The sequence below is a fragment of the Rhinoraja longicauda genome, chromosome 1 (genome assembly GCF_053455715.1).
Source record: "Rhinoraja longicauda isolate Sanriku21f chromosome 1, sRhiLon1.1, whole genome shotgun sequence".
Classification (NCBI taxonomy): Eukaryota; Metazoa; Chordata; class Chondrichthyes; order Rajiformes; family Arhynchobatidae; genus Rhinoraja; species Rhinoraja longicauda.
The window spans coordinates 41,059,544-41,072,189 of NC_135953.1; the positions used below are offsets into that span (position 1 = coordinate 41,059,544).

Here is a 12,646-nt window from a genome sequence, read left to right on the forward strand (position 1 = left end):
ACTGGGCTTGTACTCGCTGGAATTTAGAAGACTGAGGGGGGATCTTATAGAAACATATAAAATTCTTAAGGGGTTGGAGAGGCTAGATGCGGGAAGATTGTTCCCGATGTTGGGGGAGTCCAGAACCAGGGGTCACAGCTTAAGGATAAGGGGGAAGTCTTTTAGGACCGAGATGAGAAAACATTTCTTCACACAGAGAGTGGTGAGTCTGTGGAATTCTCTGCCACAGAAGGTAGTTGAGGCCAGTTCATTGGCTATATTTAAGAGGGATTTAGATGTACCTGTCCAAATGCCTTTTAAATGTTCCAATTGTACCCTACAGCTTCCTCTGACTGTTAATTCCATATACATACATCCTCTAGGTGTGAAAAGGTTGCCCTCAGGTCCCTTTCAATGTTTTCCCCTCTCACCTTCAATACATGTCCTCTATTTTAAGACTATTCTGGGAAAAAGATTGTGAAAATACACTTTATCTGCCTTCCTCATGATATTATTTACCTCTGCAAAGTCACCCCTCAGCCTCCTATGCTCCTGGTAAACAAGTCCCAGCATTGCCAGTCTTGTAAGAAACTCACTCAGACTCACTTCCCAATAGGAGCACGAATGTTGCTCCCTCGCTATCAATGCCATCTGCACACTCTTTCAGAAAACTTTGCTGGAGACAATTCACAAATTCCGAGCCCTTTGCACCATGGCAGTCCCTGCCAATATGCGAGAAGCTGAAATCATCTGCTGTTACAACCTCATTATCTTTATAGCTCTTCAAAGCCAGTTCATCTGCCACTCCTTGAATGAACCAGGCTTTGTGAAAGTGAACTCATTGCTCCGATGAGCCTCCTGTGTTGGCATGACCAGCATTGCCAGCTCGATTTGATTGCATCAAGAATGAATTTCTATCCATCATCCGACCTTTTGCTTTGAGCATGCACTGTCTGAGCAATGTGGAGTCTAAAAAAGTTGAGACTAATTTCTACCTCTCACAATTTGCATTTGTAAAGTTTGAACAGTTCTTTATCAAACAGCTAATTTACAAGAGACAATCAAACCAGAAGACAATATTGAAAAATGAAGGGCCACATTGAAATGTTTTTTGTTGTTGTTTAGGAGTGTTCCCTAAATTAAAATTGAAACTTTAAATATTTTCTCTCCTGACTCTGTAACGCTGAGCAGTGGACAGAGACAACTCACAACTAAAAAGGACATAAAACACTCACAGAGCCAGTTAACAGTTCAGCCCTGGGGAAATCGAATCATGTTTCCTCCTGGCCCCATCAAATGAGAAATAAAATAGTTCCAGACCAAATTTTGAAAGTATGGGCAGCATAAACTCTAGACATTGCACATCAATAATGTAATAGGAGGGAACGAGGGATGTTGTTGAGCTGATTTGAATATCACAAGTTGCCTCCTGTCTGCAGCAGGCAGATGCTCCAGAACCAGGGGTCACAGCTTAAGGATAAGGATAAGATGAGAAAACATTTCTTCACACAGAGAGTGGTGAGTCTGTGGAATTCTCTACCACAGAAGGTAGTTGAGGCCAGTTCATTGGCTATATTTAAGAGGGAGTTAGATGTGGCCCTTTTTGCTAAAGGGATCAGGGGGTATGGAGGGAAGGCAGGTACAGGTTACTGAGCTGGATGATCAGCCATGATCATATTGAATGGCGGTGCAGGCTCGAAGGGCCGAATGGCCTAATCCTGCACCTATTTTCTATGTTTCTATGTTTCTATGTTTTCTCATCTGGCTAAAACATGTTCTTGCCTCCAGCTCACTAGAGGGCAGCACAGTGGCGTAGCTGGGAAAGCTGTGAAGGTAGAGCTGGTCGATCCCAGGTTTGATCCTAACCCCTGGCACTGTCTGTAAGGAGTTTGCACATTGTCCCTGTGACCATATGGGTTTCCACCAAGTGCTCCAGTCTCCTTCTACATCCAAAAGGCACAAGATGGACAACTTCAAATGAACCTGAGTGGCAACTTTTTCACTCAGAGAGTGGTGGTATATGGAGCAAGTTGCCTGGGAGGTAGTCGAGATAGATACTATAACAGCATTTAAAAGACACTTGGACTGGGTCTTGGATAGGAAAGATTCAGTGGGATTATGTGCCAAACACAGGCAAATTGTACTAGCTTAGATAGGACATCTTGGTCGGCATGGATGAGATGAGCTGAAGTTTCAGTGCTCTATGACTCTATGTGCAGGTTTATAGGCTAATTGGCCTCTGTAAATTGCCCCCAATGTTTATGGAATGAATGAGAAAGTGTGAACGAGTGACAGTTGGTGGGTGTGGCCTTCGTGGGCCAAAGGGCTTGGCTCCATGCCTTATTGGAATAATTTGTTTTCATTTAAAGATAAAGTCCTGCACTCTGCAAGTGCATGCACTTGGACCACCTTACCCCAGCCACCATTTTGCCATTCTATCTTCTTCCACCACCTCTCCCAACCAACCAACATATTTTCTCTTGACCATCATTTCACTCTCCAATCATCAAGTTTCTGAGCAACCCATCATCCGTTCCACACCACCATCACGACTTTTTATTTCATCACCATCACACCTCTCCCCACTGACCACCCCCCTATCCTTCCTGCAATTGCTATCTAATCACACTATTATTTCTTCTTTGGGATTTTCAAAAATAAAGTTTTTTTTTAATAGCTGCGTGGTTATTTTTGTTACAGAAAGCTAAAATTACTGAAGGCCGTATTTTCACATTGTCCAAAAGAGTATAATTGCACAAATGGTAATAGAAGTGATTCTCGTCAACTTCAATTGGCGAACTGTGGTGAAATTCTGTTCTAATGAGACAACGGCATCTGACTACTGCATGGTAGTGCGAGGGTATTAGTTGGAAACAGTTTTTTTTCCCCTCAAGGCTGTTTTATTTCCAAGACAGCTTTCTTTTTTGCCTGTCAATTTCCAAATTAACTTTTAAGTGGCTCTCCAAACCCTGAAAGAAGTCATGTTATAATCAATTCAACTTGTGTAAGACAAGAGGTTAAGACTGCAAATCAAAAAAGGCAGCTGGTAATGTAGTTCTCTAGAAAATCACATTTACATTCCAAAGGGCAATGCCAGCATTTTATGCACTATCACAATAAGAGGTAGATTCCAAGGTACTGCATGATGAAAGATACAGTTAGTGTCATGAAAGGTTCACCCGCTGATACCAAAGAATTACACAAGGTGACTTTTTCAAGTAAATAACCTCGGAGCAGCACATTGAACAACAAGACTGCAGGGAATTGAGGGGCAGTTCACCAATTTGAACAGACCACCAGTTTGTGGTCATTGTCTTCATATTCATTGATTTTAATTGATAGAAAACCATCTGGCTGCAATGCAGATGTATGTATCGTCGCGTCTGAATTGCATTATATGTTGCTGCTGCATGAGGCTTTAAATTGGAAATAATACAATGGCACAACTGACTTTTCTTTGTGATTAAGTATAAGCAGAGAAATACAAACAACTTTAAATCAAAATGTTCAAACAAACATTATGACAGAAATGCTACAAAAGGATGCTGAGTGCACGATTTTTCCAGATGGAAAGGAAAAGAGATCTCTAGTTGCAGATTTAATTATTTGAATTTATCTTATTTTGAAAAGGCAATTTAAAATCATATCCACTTCTGCTTAATTAAATAACTTTAAAGAGCGCAGCACATTTGCAGAATGATACATAATTATTTTATGTTCCATAAAATACAAAATTAATATTAACATAATAAAATATGGTAAATTAATACTGATTATTTCCTAATTACAACTTAATTACTCATTCAATCTCAAATATTGACCTTTATTACATTCAGAAGTCTTGAATTTTAGTAAGGAGAGGTGGGGTTGGGGTTAGCAGATGGGGGGATTTGTACATGCTTCTCCTCCCTTATCAGAAAGCTAGCATATGGATAAAAGTGTAGTTTCTGCCAAAGCTGTGGCAGCCAAGTGGAAAAAAGACCAAAGTAAATTTACCCAAGGGATTCAGACCTGCCCTCAGGCACAAACCAAGAAAGAAGACAATGCGCATCACTACCACTGTAGGAGACAGACAGCAAATTAACTGGGGAAATCACATAAAAAAACAATCAATAAAATATGAAAGTGATTCAATGGCATTGGTAATAAAATTTATAAGCAATTAATGTTCTCCAGGACATGCATGAATGTTCAATACAAAGGACAATTTGAGTGTGAATCAATATGAAGAGCAGATAATGTTTCTTTGAAACAAGGATAACAGGCAAAACTATCAGTTACTAGAAACAGTGTAGGAAAATAACTGCAGATGCTGGTACAAATCGAAGGTATTTATTCACAAAATGCTGGAGTAACTCAGCAGGTCAGGCAGCATCTCGGGAGAGAAGGAATGGGTGACGTTTCGGGTTGAAACCCTTCCGACGTCTCGACCCGAAACGTCACCCATTCCTTCTCTCCTGAGATGCTGTCTGACCTGCTGAGTTACTCCAGCATTTTGTGAATAAGTTACTAGAAACATGTAACTGCAGATGCTGGTTTACTAAAAAGAGACACAATGTGCTGGAGTAACTCAACAGGTCCAGCAGCACCTCTGGAGAACATGGATTGGAAACGTTTTGGGTCATGACACTTCTTCAGACATCTATCAGGAACAACATTTTCATTATTTCTCAAATGACCTTTTAAAATAGATCTAAATTCTCAAGAAATCCTGGTGCCCAATCCTGCGTCGATGACTGCCTCGGTGTTGGCTCTTGCATCCACCGTAATAAAGCACATTGAGAGGTCAGTTATGTCACAAATCAACTCCTGCCTCAGAAATTACCTGGATCTGCTTCAATTTGCCTATTACCACAACAGGTGTAATAGCAGACAGCAAGGTGCAATCTCACTGCTCTAATCTGCTCCAGACCATCTGATAACAGAAACACATATGTCAGACAACAGTTTATTGACCACGGATCTACCCTCAATACTAGCAAACTTTCCAAATTCATCACGTAACTGGGCCTCGACCCAAAACGTCACACATTCCTTCTCCCCAGAGATGCAGCATGCCCCGCTGAATTACTCCAGCATTTTGTGTCTATCTGCAAGTCCTTGGTCTCTGTACATCCCTTTGCAAATGGATCCTTGACTTCCTCAGCGGCAGACTGCAATCAGTATAGATTGGTAACACCATGCCATCTATAAATTCGCCAACGACACCACTGTTTCTCATCGAATCATGGGTGGTGGTAGGTCAATGTACAAGAGACACTGAACATCTGGTGGAGATGTGGCGTAACAACAACCTCTTGCCATGATGTGAACAAAAACAAGCAACTAATCATTGACTTCAGAAAGGGGAAGTCAGAACTCTATGTGCCAGTTTTCATTGCTGGGTCAGCTGTAGAGAGAGCTTCAAATTCCTGAATGTTAACATATCAGATGACCTAATCTATGCCCACCACACAGATGTAATTATGAAGAAGGCCTGCAGTGTCTTTACTTTCGTAACAGTTTAAAAAGGTTTGTCATGTCACCGAATACTCTAATGAACTTCTAAAGATGCACTGTAGAAAGTATCTTGACGGGTTGCAGCATGGCCTGATACAGCAATTCCAAAAGACATGAATGCAAGAGGCTGAAAACAGTGGTGGACAACCCAGTCCATCGTCGACACAGCCCTCCCACAACCATTGAAAACATCTACGTGAGTCACCGCCTCAAGAAGGCGTTACGATGGAGGAGGCCCAGGACAGAAAGGTCAGTATGGGAATGGAAAGCAGAGTTAAAAGTGGTTAGGAACCGGGAGATCCAGTAGGCCTTTGAGTACCGAGCGTAAGTGTTCAACAAAATGGTCGCCGATTCAACGTTTTGACTTGCCAATATGCAGGAGTCTACATCAGGAACACTGGATGCAGCAGATGAAGTTAGAGGAGGTGCATGTGAACCTCTGCTCACCTGGAAGAACTGTCAAGGTCCCTGGATGGAGCCGGAGAGGAGGTATAAGCTATATTCAGCAACTGTTTCATTGAACACTTACGTTTGGTTCAACAAGACCTACTGGATCTCTCAGTTGCTAACCTTTTTCACTCCCCTTCCCTTCACATACTGACCTTTCTGTCTGGGCCTCCTCCATTGTCAGAGTGATACCACACGCAAATTGGAGGAGCATCTCATATTTTGTTTGGTTAGCTTACAACCCAGCAGTGTGAATGTTGAATTCTCTAATTTTATGTAACTTCTATAAACACTCCCCCTCTCCCCTCCCCTCGCTCTTACCACCCCCCACCCCCTTGCAATTGTAGCTACATCAATAGGTCACAGACATATTAACCTGTGTGGGTTTATCACCCATGTAATAACCCAAAGTCAACCCACCACCAACAAGGAGTGTGATGGAATTATTTCCATTTGCCTAGGTGAATGTGGATGCAGTAACTCACAAGAAGCTTATCATCATTCAGAACAAACCAGCCCATTGATTGAGATATCATCTACCATCCTAAACATTCATTCCCACCGTTACCATGCACCATAGATACGGTATGCACCATCTATTAAAATGCACTTTAGTTCATTGTTTAGTCTTTCCAATATCACTTTCTATCATCAAGGACATCACCACTTGCAGAGACGTCCAAAAACACCCATTTTCATGCTTGTTAATATATTTATATATTAAATATAGGTATCAAACTATTTTCTACTTAAAAGTATTCAGTTGTTCTTTAATTCATCACTGCATCTAAATCCCAATAGGACTGTAGGAGTACTTTCATCGGCAGCATTGCAGCAGCTAAAGATTACCTCTCATCATCATCTTCTAAAGGACAATTAACCTGCCAGGTTTTTTTTCAACATTGGCCATGACCCGAGTATACTCAGGGGTGGCACTGAACAGATTAAAGATGGGTCTTGCTCACAACGCCCACAGTTCATAATTAAATTAGAAAGAAATGAAACAGGCTAAAACTCTCATATCCATAGTCAACTTCAATTAGTCATTAAGAATCATTGCAAAGAGTATGATTATTAAGCAGAGTTTCCTTACCTGCCTATATTCTTCCAAGTCAGTTTTGTTTCCAACCAAAACCATTGGAATATCATATGTGTGTCGAACATGATAGATGAGCTCCTTGAACTCAGTAGCTTCTTGGAATGATCGGCGATCAGCGATAGAGTAACAAATTATAAAACCCTCTCCACCTCTCATATATTGGTCCCTCATTGCTGTAAATTCTGCCTGGAGATAAGCATGAAAAGCAGAAGTGAAAATTATTGCTATCAATTCAACCCTATAATGTGAGTGTATCACAAGTGCAGGGGGATGAGGGGTGGTCTTATAGAGGTGTATGAGATCATGAGAGGAATAGATCGAGTAGATGCACGGAGTCCCTTGCCCAGAGTAGGTGAAGCTAGGACCAGAGGACATAGGTTTAAGGTGAAGGGGAAATGATTTAATAGGAATCTGAGGGGTAACATTTTCGCACAAAGGGTGGTGGGTGTATGGACCAAGCTGCCAGAGGAGGTAGTTGAGGCAGGGACTATCCCAGCATTTAAGAAACAGTTAGGCAGGTACATGGATAGGACAGGTTTGGAGGGACATGGACCAAATACTAGTGTAGCTGGGACATGTTGGCTGGTGTGGGCAAGTTGGGCTGAAGGGCCTGTTTCCACACTCTATCACTCTATGACTTTTAAAAACAAGCTTTTGATAATCTTGTACAAGGTGAGATAAGTTCTCCTACATTTTTAGAAGTGAAATGATTAGCATGCTTTTCATATCAAAATATTGGAAGAGATTTGATTAATTTAATTAGTTATTATGGAAAAAAGCTAAAAACAGAGGCAAATTTTCAATTTGATCCTGTGGTCTATTCTGGTATACCATACAAATGTGTTCTGATTGTGGGTTAAGTATAAAACTAGTTTCATTTCGCTTCAGTTTCAGCTTCAGTTTTAGTTTATTGTCACGTGTACCGAGGTACAGTGAAAAGCTTTTGTTGCGCGCTAACCAGCCAGCGGAAAGACAATACGTGATTACAATTGAGCCACACACAGTGTGCAGATACATGAGAAGGGAATAATGCTTAGTGCAAATCTTAGGTTAATTAAAGAAAATGAAACAACCATTTGGTCTTGTACACAATTTTGATGAGTGCACCCTCTTTCCTCCCACCCTCTCCCTCCTGTCCCTGCAAATTCCTGAATAGAAATATAGCGATAGACTTAGTTATTCCTGACACTCAAAGCTCAAAATTACGCATTCCATTTCTTGTGCAGAGGTTTGTTTGGTGGGATTACTTATTTATGAAACGTAAATGGATATTGGTGGATTGGATGTAAAATGTTCCTGAATTGCTACCACTAAAATCTAAAGCAGAATACCAGGGTATGTCATCAACATGACAAGCTGATTCTACAACCGTTGTCTAATCTTCATTCATGTTGAACAAGACTGCAGCTGAAATAAAGTTTAAAGATTTTGGTCCTTTTGTGTCCAGATTTGCTAAGCTAAGTAGGAAAGCACCTAGATGCTTTTTCCTAACTAGCCAAACTTAATAATAAACTGAATTTACGTGAATGACCTGAAAAGGCTTCCCTTCCCATGTCGAACCATTGCCTCTGGTCCACTGCAAGAATCTATCACTTGGTTCTGCTCTAACTCAGCTCACTTGCTGCTGAAATTAAAACAAGCTTGTTACATCTGGGCTTGAGTATGTGAACATGCTTCTAGCTGGCCTCCCTAAACCTCCTTTATCCTCCATAATCCTGAGGTTATTTCTGGTTCTGGTCTCTCTGTTCAACTCACCAGACCATGTTCACATAGTGTGCTTTCTGACCCAAATTGTTTAAGTATTACCTTGATTTTTTAAAAATCTGTTACTTCTCAATTCCTCCCTGGGTTTGTTTCTTTCCATCTCTTTAATCTCAATCAACCAAAAATTTGTTAGAGAAATTTGAAGTCTTCGTTGTTTCAAATTTAATTGATCCTTCAACTACTGAGATCTTAAACCTTTGAAGTTGGTCCCAAAACCTTTTTAGCCTCTATTTCTCTTTCCACCATCACGAAATAAAACCTCACTTTAACCAGACCCTCATATCTTCTGATGCTGTTTGGTGTCATTTTAGTTTTGAACAATATTTTGATGATAGGCCTTAGGACATTTTGATATATTAAAGGTGTTTTATAAGTTAAATTCTGGTTGTTTAAACAAATTAAAGAATTGCTTTAAACTGAGGAACCTATGTCTAGGACACACCACTGAGACTTTACTGAATATTTCATTGACTATCTAGTCCATCTGTTACTTCTCAAATCCTCCCTGGGTTTGTTTCTTTCTATCTCTTTAATCTCAATCAACCAAAAATTGGAATGGAAGTTGCATAGTTATTGAAAGTATTTAGCCAAATTGCCCAGGCTGTTGTCCAAGTGACCAAAAGATTGCCCGAGCGAGCTACCTTACTTCTCTCCCTGAAACATCCTTGTTTTCAATAATCCAGTACCTCCTAAAAAATATTCTATATTATTTCTTTATTCCAAATTAACTGTTAGATTACATCTTAATTATTGAAAAGAGCCCCCTTTCTTGCTGTTAATGATGATAACTCTGAATATGATTTGTCATCTCTTCACTCAGATTCATGCACTATTTTCTACAGCTTTCAGAGATTGTGACCAAATCTGTAATAACTTCTTTTCATTCTAATTTGCCAGCGACAGATTACTTGGAATTGTTCTGCAGGCACTAAATCATAGATCAGGCAAGTCCTGAAGTCGTGAAGGGCAGTTTCTATATCCAAGTACATCTATAAATCCAATTTCACTCAGCTGAATGCACGGGCTTTAAAACTACAACTACAATCAATTGAAAAGACTGTAACATTGCCCATGTCAGTGCTTACTTCACTCCCAGTGTCACTGAAGCACAAAGCTATCTTTTATCTCTTCCTGGTTCAATGTTCCATCATCATTTACCAACTCCAGCTCATACAAAATTTTATGTCGCACAAACTGGAATGAGTGTGCTACACCATCCGATTCTAATGAAGAATGAAGCATATTTTACGATTGTGCGAGAACAGAAATATTGAGCAGCAGGGGTAGCATCCCCAGAGCTTGACTGGGATCTTTAAAGGCTTATTTGGGGGTTCACAAACATTTTAGTTTTGTGCCAAATGTTGCTATTGATTTATTATTGCCATGAATGCTGAGATACAAAGAAAAACTATATATTTTTCTGCTATTCAGTCAAATCACACCATACATGAGTACAAACAAACCACGCACAAGTACAACAGAAAGGACAAAAAGAGAAATGGAAAAGAGGGCAGAATATCATGTTACAACTACAGAGAAAATGCGAAGCTGGTTTGTGTAATGATCTCAGCTGCATCCACAATGCTCTGCAATGTCTTTCAGTCTTGTGCAGAGCAGTTGCCAAATCAAGTTGTTTTCATCCCAAAAGGTTGGTTTCTATGGTATTTGTAAGAGTCATTGGAGACATACTGAGGGGGGAAAGGAACAGGGTGGAAGATTATGGTGAACCTTTCCCCTCCTCTGTACGCTCATCTCCAATCCCACCCATCTCCCATCAATAGAGTTCCCCATTTCCCATTTAATCCCACTCTTTCCCCTCTCCCCAGTCCCACATCCCTTCCTCAGGCTTTACATTTCACACCTCCTCTTCTTTCTTTGTCTCTTTTTCACCTAGCCTGGGTCATGATCTCCACTTAATTGCCAATCACCCTCCCACACGTATCCACCTATTTGCCAGGCTTTACCACATGCCCACCTCTATTTTCCAGTTTCCTCTCTCATTCCGTCAGTCTGAAGAAGGGTCCTGACCCAAAACATCATCTGCCCATTCCCTGCACAGATGCTGTCTGACCCACTGAATTCATCAAGCAGTTTGATTTTTAGCTCTAGATACCAGCATGTGCAATCTCTCATGTTTCCATTGTATCTCCAATCTCGTTTCCATTGTAAACGTGAACACACATAAAAATAATAATGGAACATTTTTATTAGAGCTGCACAGAACCATGAGTTTAAGTAGTGCAGAAGCAATGGCAGTGAAACTAACCATACCTTGATGTATTTATTTTCCAAAAATGCTTACAACAGTTTCATGATTTCCACATATGAAAACATATGTGGAAATCATGAAACTGCTGTAAGCATAAAAGTTAGTCAGTGATGCTGTGCTAGCCATTGATTTGAACTCAACATGACCTTCAATGGAATGAGAACCTGAATTAATTGGCTACTGCTTATGGAAAAACTCACAGGAAGACCAATGTGACAGGTTTGAAATGCATAAAGAGTATTTATATCTAATTAAGGAAGGGAATGGCAATAAGACACTTAGGTTGTTAAGTTTAATTCATTCTCCATTTTAAAGGTGTAAAACCTTTCCTATATTTATAGTTTATAATAATTGCCTTTCCAAGCAATCACTTGCTGCAAACTTAACTAAATATGAACTTGCCTTCTCACCATTCAATCAGGTAACAATGACATGATTCAATGATTCAATTCAATGATACTTTATTGTCACATGTACCGAGGAACAGTGAAGTACTTTGTTTTGCATACAACCTGATAAAATCATAGCAGACCTCACCTAGGCAGTACCCAAGTGTCGCCATGTTTCTGGTGCCGTAAATACAATGAGCAAGTAAGTTTGCTTACATTTGAAACAATGGATGTGACTAGACGGCACAAAATCAAAGCAGAATACTTACAGTTAAAATGAATGCCAAAAATCACACTATTAAAATACCTCAATAAAATAATAAGTATTAACAATATCTTACGGAATGCACAAATCAATAGAAAACTATTATGTTGAGCACAAAATAACAGTGAGTGTGTGTGAAACAGATTATCAGGAACTATAGTGAAAGAAGGAACGTTTCAAGAAAGAATTAGTCATACAGTTGTCAACAAAAGTGATTCAGGGTCATTAGAATTGCACAAAAGGGGATATTGCAGACAGGTGGGCTACATGGATCAAAGGTCTTCTGCTGATTGAAATTGTAAATCTTCTCCTATAAAAAAGGATCAGTTTAACAGTGCACAACTCACGTTCATAAGTTCACGTTATAGGAGTAGAATTAGGCCATTCGGCCCATCGAGTCTACTCCGCCATTCAATCATGGCTGATCTATGCCTCCTAATCCCAATTTCCTGCCTTCTCCACATAACCCTTGACATGTTCTAATCAAGAATTTGTCTACCACTGCCTTAAAAATATCCACTGACTAACTACCCTCTGATTAAAGAGGTTCCTCCTCAACTCCTTTCTGAAAGAGCACCCTTTAATTCAGAAGCTATGACCTCCGGTCATAGACTCTCCCACCAGTGGAAACATCCTTTGCTATATGCATTGCATTTATGAATGTTGAAAGTGCTTATCACAGCATCTTCTGTAGATGTAACAAGAATTGCAGGTTGCATTTCTATAATAGAAGAGTGCCCACGAGAAGGTTAATATTTATGGCATTCTCCATGTATTTTCAAAAGCAATTTTAATATCCATTTCTCCTGTGGCACTGTGCATGAGTAGACAATATTAGCAGATTATTCAGCTGAAAGAGTGTTTAAAGACAGCACAAACATTAAAAATTCCAAGGATGTGGGAAAAAGAGTTACTGTAGGTAAAGAGAAAAAAAG

General features: G+C 40.0%; 1 protein-coding gene across 1 annotated transcript in view; it reads right to left on the reverse strand.

Annotated features, from left to right (window-relative positions):
- rit1 (Ras-like without CAAX 1) overlaps positions 1 to 12,646 on the reverse strand; it is a 213,178-nt gene that overhangs the window by 97,993 nt on the left and 102,539 nt on the right. Inside the window, 1 exon segment of the mRNA XM_078409941.1 lies at positions 7,019 to 7,210. Coding sequence (XP_078266067.1) covers positions 7,019 to 7,210 — 192 coding nt within the window.